The sequence below is a fragment of the Fringilla coelebs genome (assembly GCF_963513975.1).
Source record: "Fringilla coelebs genome assembly, chromosome: 18".
In the NCBI taxonomy this organism is placed as follows: domain Eukaryota; kingdom Metazoa; phylum Chordata; class Aves; order Passeriformes; family Fringillidae; genus Fringilla; species Fringilla coelebs.
In genome coordinates, this window is record NC_140044.1 from 13590220 (window position 1) to 13604997 (window position 14778).

The 14778-nt window shown below is 40.9% G+C and overlaps 1 protein-coding gene across 4 annotated transcripts in view; it reads right to left on the reverse strand.

Moving 5' to 3' along the window:
* Positions 1-2868: 2868 nt before the first annotated feature.
* Positions 2869-14778, reverse strand: part of ITCH (itchy E3 ubiquitin protein ligase) — a 58367-nt gene continuing 46457 nt past the window's right edge. The window contains exons 16-25 of one of the 4 annotated variants that reach the window (XM_084218072.1): positions 14090-14178; positions 13290-13449; positions 12876-13009; positions 10565-10705; positions 8711-8831; positions 7640-7744; positions 7319-7415; positions 6880-6952; positions 6090-6229; positions 2869-5251 (exon numbers count right to left, since the gene is read on the reverse strand). In XM_084218072.1, the coding sequence (XP_084074198.1) occupies positions 6130-6229; positions 6880-6952; positions 7319-7415; positions 7640-7744; positions 8711-8831; positions 10565-10705; positions 12876-13009; positions 13290-13449; positions 14090-14178 (1020 nt within the window). In that variant the 3' untranslated portion in view covers positions 2869-5251; positions 6090-6129. Of the gene's footprint in view, positions 6230-6879; positions 6953-7318; positions 7416-7639; positions 7745-8710; positions 8832-10564; positions 10706-12875; positions 13010-13289; positions 13450-14089; positions 14179-14778 lie in introns of all 4 variants that reach the window. The other 3 variants (XM_084218073.1, XM_084218071.1, XM_084218070.1) reach the window with 3 other exon arrangements.

Genomic DNA, 14778 nt, shown 5'->3' on the forward strand with positions numbered 1-14778 from the left:
AAGCGCTTGGAGCGCGGGGCGGGCCCGCTCCGGAGACACCGCCCCGATGCCTCCAAGCCCTCGGAGCCCGCCCAAATCCCCCGCAAGCTCCCGAGGCCGCGGTGGTCCCTGATCCCGCTCTAGGGACATCAGCGTGAAACCCCATCCTTCCAGTTCCCGAAAGGGACTTACAGGAAAGGTGGCACGAGTTTATTTACAAGAGCCTGGAATGACAGGACAAGGGGGGCTTGGTTCACATTGAGAGAGGAGGTTTAGATTAGAGATTAAGACAAAATCCTTCCCTGTCGGGGTGCTGAGGCCCTGGCACAGGTTACCCAGAGAAGCTGTGGCTGCCCCTGGATCCCTGGCGGTGTCCAGGGCCGGGCTGGACGCTGGGGCTTGGAGCAGCCTGGGACAGTGAAAGGTGCCCATGGCAGGGGGTGAAATGAGATGGCCTTTAAAGGTCCCTTCCCACCCAAACCATTCTGTGATTCCATGATAACGACTGTGGGGAGTTCTTTTCCCCCCAGATGGCCGCAACCCCTCAGCTGCTGCTGGAGTCCCCGGGACAGGGGCAGAGTCACTCCAAGGCACGGTGCACACCAACGCCTGGGACCTCCCTGCACAGCCCCGGGTTCCGCGTCCTGGGGGTAAAGGTGTCTGCTGCCCCTGCCACTGAGAAAGGGAGAGCTCTCAGCTCCCTTGGGGGAAGGACTGGGGATGACCCACAGTCTGACAGCAAACCAAAATAACACATCCAAGAACTGCATCCCCATAACCCCAGCTCTGTTCTACGCACACAACAGCAGCAGTTGTGACTTTCTCTCTGACCTCAGGCTCTGCTAGAAGTGAAACAGAGAGTCCCAGAATGGTTTGGAACCTTTAAAGGCCATCTCATGCCGCCCCCTGCCAGGGGCAGGGACACCTTCTACTATTCAGGTTGCTCCAAGCCCCATCCAAGCTGGCCTTGGACACTTCCAGGGATCCAGGGGCAGCCAGAGGTTCTCTGGGTGATTTATGCCAGAGCCTCATGACCCTTACAGGGAAGAATTTCTTCCCAATATCCAATCTAAACCCACTCCCTATCAGTTTGAATGCTCCTTCTTTTGGGACCACACCCTGGAATCAGCAAACAGACACTGAGCTCCCACAGCGGCCACAGAGAGATGGAAGTGGGTGAAATGCAAAACCTGTCCTCGAAGTGTTTTTAGATTTTTTCCCCCTCTCAAAGCCAGGATTTGACACAGCAGGTAAATTCACTGGCCTCTCCAATCTTTCAGAGTCTGCATTCTCCTTAGAGAAAACAAGATTTCTCCAACAAGCCCTGTCATTTTTGCACTGCTGGGCTGACAGGCTGAGAATCGAAATTGGATCAGGCACTGCCAGAGATCAGAAAAAAATCCTGCTTTAGGATCCAAGAGATATGGCTGTTTCCTCTTCTAGTGGCTGTTTACAGCTCTGCAACCTCATTCAGTTAAATTCTAATCTCTCATACCAGTCTAGCAGCGAGTTTTACAGCTTGGCTACAAGAAGTCATTTTGCCATGGATTGATTTAATTTCTGGTCTGTGCAATGGTAAGATTTGGGCAATAGTAAGGATGTGGTGGATAATTTGGGCAATAATAAGCAGTGCATAGCTGCTATCAGACACCCAACCAGACATGGGTTTGTTTAAACAACCATTCCCATCCTGCCATGAACAAAACCTTCAACACTCCCACCCAGGGCTGGTGCTGACATTAGCACCCTCATCATTAAAGCAAAGAGAAAAACAAAAAAGGTGCAACTGAGATGTACATTTATCATACACTGCATTGTGATTAATTTTTGCCTTTTAAAAATAAACTTCAGATGTAAGTGAAATACCCTTGTAGCTGTATTCACATAAAGCTGCTCAAAGCAGTGTCAAATTCTGGGTTTATGAGGATGCTTTTAAGTGGTTCCATTCAAAGCTTGGAGGAAGCGACTCCACTCCAACCTCTCTGCTGCAGAAAAAGGCAGTTGTTATTGCATGTGCTTGCCTGGCACAGAAAATCATCCTTGGGGTTTGCTGCCCCTGACAAAACTGAGTTAACTGAGTCACTGGGAACAGCTGGGAAAGTCAGCAGAGGGAGAACCCAGTGGGAAGGTCTGCAGCAGGGAACATCACCCTCAGGGAAGGATGACCACTTTAGGGACCATTTGACCAAACTGGACGGAATCAAGTCCCTGAGACAGAATCACAAAATCAACTGGGTTAATTTTGGCTGGAAGAGACCTTTGAGATCATCGAGTCCAGTATTCAATGACCCTAAGACCCGATGGGACGTCCCTGTGAGCACTGAGGGAACTGGAACCTCACTGCAAAGCCCATCTCAATTACCTGGGAAGGCTTGTGGCCATCAGGAGAGATCCTCATGACAGGGAGAATCTAAATGCCACCTCCTCCAAGGAGGATCAGGGACATTACAAGGCTGGTTGGTCTCACTGGAGCTTTCCCCCCCTCCTTTGTGGCATTCTGCCAATCCAAACCAGGTGCAGTGTCATTCCTCATTGTTGGGATCCACTGCAGTGCTGCAGGGGGATGTTACAGCTGTGGCTCCTGCAGAACCTCCCTCCACCCCATCTCCCTCAGGCCTCAGCAGCCTCACAGCACTCACTGGCTCCTCAGGGCAGCATCCACAAGCACTAAAAATCCACATATTGTGTCCAAAATCTCCTCTTCAGTATCCAGTGCCAGGGTGGACGAGGTCTTGGGAAAGAATTACTCCTGAAGAATCCTAGTGGAAGGACAAGTGCAGGCAGCCTGACCCTTGCCCCCAGGAGCACACAGACAATTTATTTCCACCTGGATATTCTGTCACACATGAGAAATAAGGAAGGACCAGACCACCAGCTCTTTAAGTAGTTTTATAAAAGTATTTGACTTACTGAGATACTGTTACAGTTACCTGAGTATTTGAAATTACAATGCAAGGAAATATCGACAATGAATTTCAGTACAGTATTTTACAATCCAGTGCTGCTGATCCCAGTTTCTACATGAGTTCACTAGAGCACATATACACAAACAGTGATTCTTGGAGAAAATTAAAAGACACCACAAAAAAGGGGGCTGGAGATACCAATATAACAGAGTTGAGATTACAAATCCAGTGCAGCATGTAATAAAATAAAATTTTTTAAAAACTCAACAAAAACCCCTAAACCCCCAAACAATTTTTTATTTTTCTCAAAATGATAAAAAAGGTTGTTTTTTTTTAAACACAAGCAACTGGATTAAAAAAACCCCAAACTTCCACACTAGATCAGATAAAGAATGTATTTACTGTGCATGTCATTAGTAAGTGAACAGTTCCTGAGCTACTTGTAACAATAAGGCTTTGTTAATTCTCAGTATTTAATTTTCTCACGTCATTCTCATGAAGGAAAATTCTAAACAAAATTTCTTTTAATACTTGGTAATTAGGATCAACTGACAGTTGCATATGAATGTACATTTGTGACATACTATGAATTTATGCAGCTCAGGTAGCTAAAACAGTTGAAGCAGTGGGAGACAAATTAATTAATCTCTGCTGAAAATCTCACTTGTAAATCCAATCCACAAAAACCTGTTATCTGGGATAGCAGCTGCTCTGGGCTCATCCCTGTATTGCTTCACCAGGTCCCCAGAAAGAACTGAAAAGTGCACCAGTGGCTTGTATAATTCCTTTTAACTTATACAAAACATGCTGTAAAAATTTAACAGATTTGTTAGGATTCACAAGTCAAATGCCTAAGGAATCTGAACTTGTGCCTTCAGAAATATTGTCAATGTAATGCTGGAAAGTTGCTTTAAACTTTTTCTATTTGGCCTAATCTGATGCTTCACTGATTATTTTTCCCCCTCAATGAATTCTTTATTTGCAGTATTTTAAAATCATATCTGGTGCTTGGAATATCCAGCCCCCTTTCTCCCATCCTGGTACAGCAGAAAAGACATATAAACATGCCATTTAAATTAAAGAAACAATGGAATAAGTGGAATCCTGGACATCAAAAATATATACAAGCAGGTATGTTTTCCTGAACTAAACATTTCAACCATAAAAATATTCAACAGCCAAACCCTATAGAACTAGGGCTAAGGCTATTTCAATTATAACTACTCTTTATTTTAAAAATATAGGGCTGACAGCCTTTTGGGTGATATTTATACATGAACAACAGTTCTAGGTTCCCTACACGAATCATAAAGCAATATGCAGAACATAGACTATTTTTCATAGCTTAACCTTGCATTATCTTGCTTAATTTAATCTCTCTTGTAAATATGTTAGATAACTACATTTCACTGTAAGAATTAATATAAACAGAAAATATATATAAGGCTTTTTTTTTCCTCATGAGCTGTATACTATCATAGATCCAAATACTGTGGAAGTTGGCAATTCTCCTCCCAGTTACACCTGAAGGTGAATTCTCACCATCAATGAAACTTTAAATGAGCGGCATTTCTGTATCATCAGCACCTCTCCCCAGGCCTTCCTTCAACTAAGCCTGACAAGTCCCCCCCTCCTGCCTTCCCAAAGCATTTATCACTGAGCCCTCACACACCTGTGAAGTCAGTTAAAACCTGTAGTGTCTTGGTGGTTCTTAGGCCTGAATCAGTTTTTCCCTCTTGCAGTTTAGATGGACAAGACAGCAGGAAAGACATACTCTCTTCCAGACTGAATGTTCCATTTTGCATTTTCCCATTGTCCTGTTTAAGCTCTGTCATCTGAAAGAGTCTTAAAATGCAGCTCAGGCCCCAGTGCTCTGAGCTGCAGGTTTGCTTTAGTATGTGCTACATGTTATTTCAAGTGTCACTCACTGTGGCTACAGCTCATTTCACTGGTGTCTGACTTCCTCCCTTCGGGGAAGGGAAAGGGCTGACCAGACCCAAAAAGTGCATTCAGTCTAAAGGAGCAGTAAAATGCAAAATGTTATTGTAAACCAGAAAAGAATTAACAGATTCTAAAAGGAAATAATGTTAATTCAACAGGAACTCGCTACAAAAGTTACTAGCTGTAAGCAGCTTAGGGTGAATTAGCTTAGAAACCTCCCCAAAAGCTTTAGTTTCAAACTTTATAGAACTATTTACTAATGCTCCCCAAAACCTGTAATCCGTGTCTGAACTTTCTAATCCTCTTGGCCTCAGCCAGTCTCACACATCAGTTCATCCACAGAAATGATGAGTAGGATCATTTTTTCAATCCAGTTGTTTTGTGCTTCTTCCTGAGAGCCATGCGAACTCTTCGGAGCAAACTGACTGCAAGATGTAGGAAAAACACTGAGGGTAATGTCCATGAACACTGCTGACAAACAGCCTGCAAACAGGAACCTCAATGCAGTCAGTGCAATCCCAGCTGGCCTTGTCTTTTGCAAAACAAATGAAGTACCACAGTGTTAATATTGATTTCAAAGTTAAAACATGTCACACAGCAAAAGCTCAGAACCCTTCAGAGGGCACAGAGCAGTGTTCCAACAACTCTGGGCAGGTGTCTCTTTTGCTGACAGGAGCAGGATTGGGATAAACCAAAGCGAAGCTATGCCCTGGATTTGTGCCGTGGTTTGACATCCCCTTAACAGCAGCTTCAGTCCAGCTGGCACGTGAGCAGACTCCAGGCAAGGAAAAACAGTCTGGCCACACTTGAGTTAGAAAAAGGAGCTTAAGGGTTGGAGCGGCTCATGGCACAGAGGTGGATCCAGGCCGGCTCTGACACTGCTGTTAGGAGGCTTAGGATGCTGCTGCAGCATTGCAGCTACCAATGAACTTCCCAGTGCATCAGTAGCAAAAATGCTACTAAAAAGGAAAGACAAAACTACTGTTAAAAATCTGTCAGTCATTAAGGACACATTCTAATTAATGAATGGTAAAACAAAGCAGAGCCCAAAGCTGTATTAAACCTCTACTTCGGTCATTAGTCACTTGTAGCCACATCGGATTGCGCATTTGATTTCTGAAAGTGCTCAGTAGAAATCCAGAGTTAAGGTGGATAACCTCAGGATAACATCCATTTATTTACACATTAGTACTGTTAAATAAATCCAAGTCATGTCTACTTTACAATGAAGTGTGCAACAAGCAGAAGAAGTGAAGCACATACATCGTGTTGGGTTTCACATTCTTCAAGGTGCAAATTTCAGCTACTCTTGCCCAAATCCTTCTGTTTCTTCAATTGCAAATAACAGCTTTTCCTTCAACTGCTCATAATTTTTATATGGTGGAAGGTCTAAGCGATTGAAACTGCAAAATAAAAAAAAATAAAATGTATTGAGGAAGAATTCAATAGGAACAAAAAATCCATTATGAATATGGGTGATTAGAATTTTTGCTGTGGAGATGGATACAAGGACTTATACCCTGAGAAAAGCTGACTACTGATATATGTATTTCTGAGGGCAGAGGTTAGTATTCAAGTGCTGATACAGTAATAGTTTTCATTAACTTTTTCTAGTAGGAGGAAAAACAACCTCTAGGTGGTTAATTAGAGTCATCATTCAGACACAAAATTTTCAATTTGTGTGGTTTTGCCTACCTGAAGAAAAGAGTAGAAGAAACCTTTTCTCTGGAAGTGTGCGAATGTGGCTATTTTACTAAGGAGTGCAGTGATAACAAAAGATACTCCCAACCTTGTTAGACACTACTGGTAATGACTTTAATTGTTCAGTAATATATTACACAAATCCATGGAACTCCCAATGGAATCTATTCCATGCCACAAGTGCTTTTCAGAAGTTCAGCTATCATTCAACAACATAGTTCATTGGTGTAATTTGTGTTTGCTTTCACAGTCTCAGCCATCTCAGCATATTACCCATTCACTAAAATGTCACAGCAGACTGTGGTCACCAAAACCAGAGCAATAGCAATATTCTGATTTGTTATGTACTCACCAGGTATGACTTCTGGGTAACCAGTTTTCCTTTCCAACTTTTTCGATACAGAATTTTTGGGGTCCATTGCTCCCTGTAACAAATTCCAATAGACAAGGCATAGTCCAGCTACCTTTCTATCACTGTAACACACCTGAATCATGCAAGGCTTAAATAAAGACAGGATTACCATTATTTGCACAGAGAAGAGACATTTGTCTCACTCTATAGCTCTGCCTGGATCAAAGTATGCATGTGGAGAAATGCATCAATCTGAAGTGATTTTAAAGCGTAATAAATAGGTGTAAACATTCCTTCCATCTTTTTCCATCACAGCTCAAGTATATGCATGGCTTACAAAACAGCATTTAGTAGAAAACTCATTAAAAATGCCATAAATATATAATTAGGATCTTTTTAGAAGTGTATCTCTTGCATTAGAAGGGTTATTAGTACATACCCATGAGGTCAGCAAATCCTCCCACTGGCAATCTGCATGTTCCAGTCACAAACTGCAAGAGTCTCATCCTCTTCTCATTATCTATTTCTTTCACAAACTGAAAAACAGTAATTGAAATAAACATTTAGGGATAGATTCAATCTTCAGATTTTTACATCATCACCATCCACAGATGAACAGTAATGTGGCTGTTGGGAACAGCTGGGTTAGCAGTAACAGTTTCTATCTGCACTCGGCAGGTGTGCTCAGTGTTCTACCACTGTTCAATGAGCTGTGCTCTGTAACTTCTGCTGGTCTGAGAATAAAGCAAAATCTGCAAACCTGCCAGAACCACACAATCTGCCTGCTGGTCCTGGTGTAGTGCCTGTAGATGGTGTGTCTCTGCCAGTCATTCAGGTCAATTTCTTGCATTCCACAGAGAAGCACCTTTGGGGCAGAAAAAGGGAAATAAGCAGAGGAGTAAAAATTTCTACTTTCCTTCAGTGGCCTTGCACATAAGGAGAAAAGAAAACAACTGGACCCCCACTTAGCAGCACCTGCAAAAATAGTGCACTTGGTTTTAATTTTAAACTTCATCCAAAACTTCTATAAACTAAGACTGATTATGAAGTGGTTCAAAGACTGGTTCATGAAGTGTATTTGGAGAGGTCACAAATTAGAGAGCATCTCTGTTGTGAAAAATGGAGTAATAATTTGCAATTTTAGGAATAAATTCTCCCCTGTGAGGGTGGGCAGGCCCTGGCACAGGGTGGCCAGAGCAGCTGGGGCTGGCCCTGGATCCCTGGATGTGTCCAAGGCCAGGCTGGACAGGGCTTGGAGCAAGCTGGGCTAGTGGAAGGTGTCTCTGCATATGGAAGGGGGCTGGAACAAGATTATTTAAGATCCCAATCCAAACCATTCTGGGGTTCTATGTAGACATTCAAGCCAGTTTATCTTTGCCCAGCCATACAATTCTTCACTAGGGATGGGATGTTTTGTTTTGATGGTTTTACTTTTCAAACAGAACAGATGATTCAGAAAGAGTAATTTTGAGAGATCAAACCCAAACCAAGAACTTGGCCCAATCTTTATGCAACCATCCATTGCATATCTGGCTTTATCTCTCATTCTGTCAAGTTACTCATTCTTTGAACACAGGCAAATCAAAGAATCACAAAAACAAAGTAAGAAATTTCTGCTGACAGAATCTTGGCATTTAGAAACATCTAAGTTGGCTGCAAAGAGGAAAGTTAAGGAAAACACATTAATCTAATACTATTCCATGAAGTTTCCCCCATATTCCCTATAAAATAGACTTGTCAGCCTCAGTGAGGTCTGCTCTTCTGATGTACTGACTAGAGTTTATTTTATGTGTAATGACCTGGATCCATCAATAGCCAAGCAATCCTTTACCTCCAGTTCCTTTGCATCAAAATACTGTAAATACTGTTGTGGCAGTATTTCATTGAAGCCTTCAAAGAAAGCCTGTGTCTGCTCCTCAACACCTCGGGACAGTCTCCATTCTGCCACTAGCCTGGAAAAGAAGACACACCAAGATCATTTAAATGGCTCATGCTAACCCAAGTCCACATCTTTACCTATTTTGAGATGAACTGTAAGCTAAGTTAAAAAAAAAACATGGAAAGTCTGGAAAGTTCTGGGGATAGAGCACCATATAATTTTATCAGCAGCCTTTACTCTTTGCAAATGACTGCATTTTTTCTCTAAATTACCCTAAGTGTTCAACTGTCCTGCTACAGAAATATTTTGGACTCAAAGAGGAGGCAGCATCTCTTCACTGATTACATTAATAAGAGCACAGCAGTCCTGAGGTGTTTGAAGATTTTGTCTGAAATTCTCCCCAGAAATCTCAGTTGTTATCCATGACAAGGTAAAAAACAAGTCAAGTTGTACTGGTGAAGAGCAGCAGGACTGCCAGCTTACCAAGCAGTGACTATGTCCATTTGGAAAGTTCCATATTTGTTTCTGTTAATCATGAAACTTTGCTCTGTGGCAGAAACTCCACTCTCCATTAATAAAAGGGTGAAAAGCAGGCAGGAGACCCGGAGAACCTGAACCCAGGGAGAAGCAGATATTATGCTGAATTCAAGCCTAACCTGTCAGGAGCACTGGAGTCTAAAGGAGAGGTGGCTATTTCTCATTTCAGTCCTAGAAACTTGGGGGACTTAAAGCAGGACTTGGAGTAAGGCAAAAGAACCTGAATGAAACTGTAAACCGAGCTCTCCCTGGGTTCCTAGGAACTAGAGAAGAATGATTTTCTGCAGATCCTCCCTCCTGCCAAATAAATGCCAGTATGTTTCTGGTGCAAACACCACCTCTTTTGTGAATCACTGAAATGTCTGCTGATTTCTCATGCGAAGAAAACAGAGCCCACTCCCAACTTCCTCCCCCTGCCCATGGAAAAGCCTTCACAGAACACATCGTAACAAAAGGAAAATTCTCTGTGATTCAGTTTAGTTTGTGCCTGCAATGTGACACCTCAATGTGATATCAAAAGTGATAACTTTTTTTGCAAGCACATCCTCCAAGCTTTCATGTTGAAGTTCACACCTTAAATCAGAGCTGCTGTACTGCTGCACACTGAGGAAGGAGGGGATATTTCAGGACAAAGCAGGTCACTGTTCACATGTTTATTCCTTAATCACTCTTAGGCTCCTTCACTCTTAATCTATTGCTTTAAAACATTTTGGTGCTGCAATTATGATCCTTACTTGATGACAATACAACCCATGATATCATTCAAAACACTGTTACAGCTACAAGACCAGTTCAAATAAAACTAATAGCAATTCCATATATCTTTGAAAAATAAGAATCTTCACAAAAACATCCAAAAATGTTCTCAAAAAACCCTAAGAGTAAACAACCCCTCAAAACCCCACACAAACCAGAAATGGCTGGCTAGAACATCAGCAGGCTATAAAGCAATATAATTACAGTAATGAATAAATGTAACATTTCATTAAGTATATGACAGTCACAATTCTTGCCATGGTATTCTGCTAAACTGAGATAACTGTAGGAAAAAAGTGGACTTTCTTCTAACCATGATCTTTAAGAAAAGTGGATTTCAGAAACTTTTTTCTATGAATATTCCTCTTTCAAATATGAGATCCAAACACTTGCCACTTGTTGCCAGCATCAGCAATTGTTCAGCAATGCTTTAGATGACACAGACAGTCTTTTGTTGCTAGAACTCAAAGAAAGAAAATGACAGAGCGTTTTAAAGTCTTCACTTATTCTTACCTGATGTAGTCTTCTTTATTTTCTTCTGTGACCAGAATGTTGCTACCATTTGGCTTCAAATCGTGGCTTTTGATTTCACCTAGTATTTCTTTATCAACAGAAAAAAACATTTCCAAGCCACATTCTTCAATGTCATTCTCTCTGGAAGGAAAAAAATACAGTTTTAAATAACTGTGTTGAGAACTTGCACACAGCAGAGGAGATGAGTATGAAGAACCTTAAGGTAGAAGGTATGGAGTTAAACAGTCAAGATAAGGAAATGTTCCTTACACAGTAATTATGGCCTTGCCAGAAGTCCTGGAGTTTATATGTTGATTTATGCATTTGGAAAGTGAAGAACTGTCTGTATATACAGAGGTTTTGATGATGGTTTTCCTCCAAAATCAAGTGCAAAATCCAGATATTTATCCTGACCCATAACACAGCAATGCCAGTCTTGAAAACACGGCTGTGGTTTACTGAGCCCCATGATGCAACTGCACTTCTGAACTTCATCTTTCCTAAATATAAATACTAAACAGTACTGCATGAAACCTTTGGTCAGGAGGGAAGGCTTCAGATGGAAGGCTGATTTTCTTTCATCATCCATCCTGTTTAAAATGAAAGCTACATGCTCTAGCTCAGTTTGGGCACCGAGGTTTGGCAGATGACCTCTGAAAGTCCCTTTCCAAACTCAGCCAATCTGTGAAGTCCTCAAACTTGTGGGAACAAGAAAAACAGCCCCCTGATACAAGCGCTAAGGAATGCTTCCTGCAAAGTTATAAAATTTGCTTTTTGGTGAAGAACAAAATTATGCCTGTCCTGACAGACATGGCTCTTCCCCCCTGTAAATGTGCAGTCCTTTCTCAGGGGTATCTCCAGCAGCACTACAGAAAAGCAGACCCAGCTACACTGAAGTTTGGGTCTGGACTGAGAGGACTCTGCAGCCCTTGGAGGTCTGAAGCCTTTTCTCCAATTTTCTGATCCTTAAGTGATTTTTCAAAGGGGCAAAGCCTTTTCTGCACTCCAGCCTAGATTTCTATCACTACAGAAATTGCTTTGAATTAAAATGAAGGCACATTAGCAGCACGTCCATGGAGTGCAGAACATACTATTCTGAAAACCAAACCAAATTCCTATCTCATTTCTTAAACATCTCATGCTGCTTTCTCTGCTCCTCAGTATTTACTATGAACCTTCCAAGAATCACCACTACAGATGAAAATCTTGGATTTATATTTAGTTTTGCATTTCAAAACCCAATCTATTCTCACACCTTCTATGAAGTTTAAAACCATGGTTAAAACTATTCTTAGTGTGACTCATTAGTGAAATGTTTTGTCTTTAGCCACAAGACTAACTTGTCTGCAAAATTGTTTTTACTATAGCTGAAGAAAAAAAAATTAATCAGTTTGTCTTTCTTTTTCTTCTAATATATTTGTTAACATTTTTAACTGAAAGAAAAAAAAATCTGTGTTACTGAAACAAGTGGTGCACATCAACCATAGATTAAAGCATGTGGCATCTTCCTATGACAAAATGAGTACAAAATTACAATGCTTTACATTGAAGGGGTTTTAAAAATTATTTCTTAAAATATCTGCAATACATAATTCCAAAATAATTGTGGTCTAGAAACTCCACATCCTTTTTACTTGCTAGTCTCTGGAGAGGAATTTGCAAAAGAGTGGAAGAGGAGGACTCCACAAGAGCATGGACAGAGCGGTGCCTGACCATGCAGACATGGAAGGCTGCAAGTAGGAATGGTCTGGAATCATTAAGCTTGGGGCAAAAAATACCAGGGCAGCTAGAACTTCTTTAAAGCATTAAATCTTCAATACCAACCCTGAAGTGAAATTGCAAGTGTGACTAAGAGAAGACTTGTGTGGCAGTAAATAATAAACTATGTTTGTTAACTTCATGTTCTTGTAGCACTAAACATTTTGTTTTCTAACTAAACCAGTACTAGCGAAACATTAAATGGGTATTTCCTGATTTCTTTTAATCAGTTATCTGAGAAGTCTCAGTTGAATGCCATTTTATTTGTAACATTCAACACTGCCACATCTGTATGTCTAACTGGAATTAATAATAGCCAATAAAAACACAACACAAGAGGCTGCACAGAATATTCAGTGAACCACAAAGGCTTTGCACGAACAAATCATTCTTTGTGTATCTTAAGTCACAGTAAAAATTCTATACTGCTCTACAATGTTAGATATGTTCTTCTGTGGGGTTGTTAGCAATAGATTTACATCTGCTTCCTGGCAGAAGTGAAAACCAAAAACATTATATTGCTATTTCAAGAACAAAATGAAGTCAAACTCACTTTACCCAGATGAGAGAGTTGTAAAACTCTGGGTCAACAGATTCTAAATCCTTGAGTCCTACTGCCTTGTTTAGGATACGTTTATAGAATGGCAGAGAGAAACCAGTGTCAATGAACTTCCCATGGAACAAAGCCTGAGGAACACAAAAACAGACAAAATAATGCAAAGGATGCTTCAGTACTTAATATGACAACATTCTGTTCTCTGTGCCCATCAAATCTGACAGCCAAAGAATTAAACCAACCTGAGTATCATCACTGCCAATATGCTGAAGTAGCTTATACCAACAGGAGTTATAGCCAAAACACCTGACAGTGTCAGCTCAAAAATGGCTTTTTTTTCATTATCCATCTGATGGCACAGTACTTACAGGAAAACTGCAGGGCAGACCTGCTTCCTGCTTTAGGACTTACCATGGCAATGAACCTCCCAATGAATCTGAAGTATTTCAGGTGGTCTGGGTTGATGTAAGAGGCTGGGTTTATCTGTAAGCAGTAGTTATCTTTCCCTGCATATTCAAACAGGCAATACATGGGGTTCAAGACTTCGTGTGACAATAGAAAGAACCACTCCCTGAAATCACACAAACAATAAAAACACATTTCAAAATAAATCACAGAAGAAATTATTGTAACTAACTCACGTTGACTCAGGCCCTTGTTGGGCCTCCTTCCCCAGAGAGCAGCTGGCCTACACTGACACCAAAGGGAAACTACAGCAAATTACAAACTAAAATGCAAAGTTGCAATGATACCCAACTGTCAGCGGCTTGGATAAAGCCCACTCTTATCTAAATGAGCACATTACAAGTCTACCACTGATCTAAACACCCAGGGCTGGGGAATGCCAACTAACATATGCACGTCTCAGTTACATTCCAGTCAAGGCTTTGGATGTAAATGTAGATTTCTGTTCACTTTTTCAATAAACTCTCCATTGACTTTAACAGTTGGGTCAAAGGGTCACTTTAGTTCAGTAAACTGCACCTCTTTAAACATGGAGATGATTAAAGTAACTCCTAATGCAAACTGAAAATCATTTTACACTGTTTTAAGACATGTAAACATCTTGCAGAACTGCTTTCCTCAGATGTTCCCAGCTAAGGAATAAACTTCACTCCTCCTGTGAAAGCACTGCAGTTAAGTACTTTGGGGAAGCCTTCACATCACCACTAGCAGAACAAGTTATTATCTGCCATTTCAGTGTAGTTTACCTTGCCACACCTCCATAATCTAAACCTTCTTCACCAGGGAAAATAACCCATAAACGTCTCCGGAGATCCTGAGGGCTGAAGCTCATTATCTTAGTGGAAGAAAAACAATCAATTATTTTTAAGCAAACAGATATAAGCAGTGGCTAGAATTATTGCTATTTTCTAACAAGCACTAGAGCATTTAATAATTTGGAAGAATTTTAATCAGGGTCTAGAGACCTTAACAAAACCTTAATATTTTAATGTTAGATCTACAGAGATTAGTAAGAATTTCACTCCTAATAATGTAAATAGAATTAATAATTTTTGTTTTTCTTTAAAAAATTACTCATTTCAAGACAACCAGACCAAGATCAACTTAATATGTCGTTTGTATGTAGACCATGCTAGTACAACACATTGTGAGGAAAAATGCACAAACATAAGCACAACACAAAACATCCTGAGAATGGGGTGCTCTGCCCCAGCAGTCTCCTCAAAATCAACTCAGATTTTAAATCATTCTGAGGAAAAAAAGAACCAAAACCACCTTTGTCAGATAAATCAGTGCCAGAAGGACACAGATTAGCATGATCTTGTAAGTGTGAATGCAGCCCAACTCTTACATTAATGTTTTGTTAGTCTAACTTAAAGTAACATTAGCAAGATATCAAAGGTTCAAAAATGACATGTGAGAATAAATTTAATAA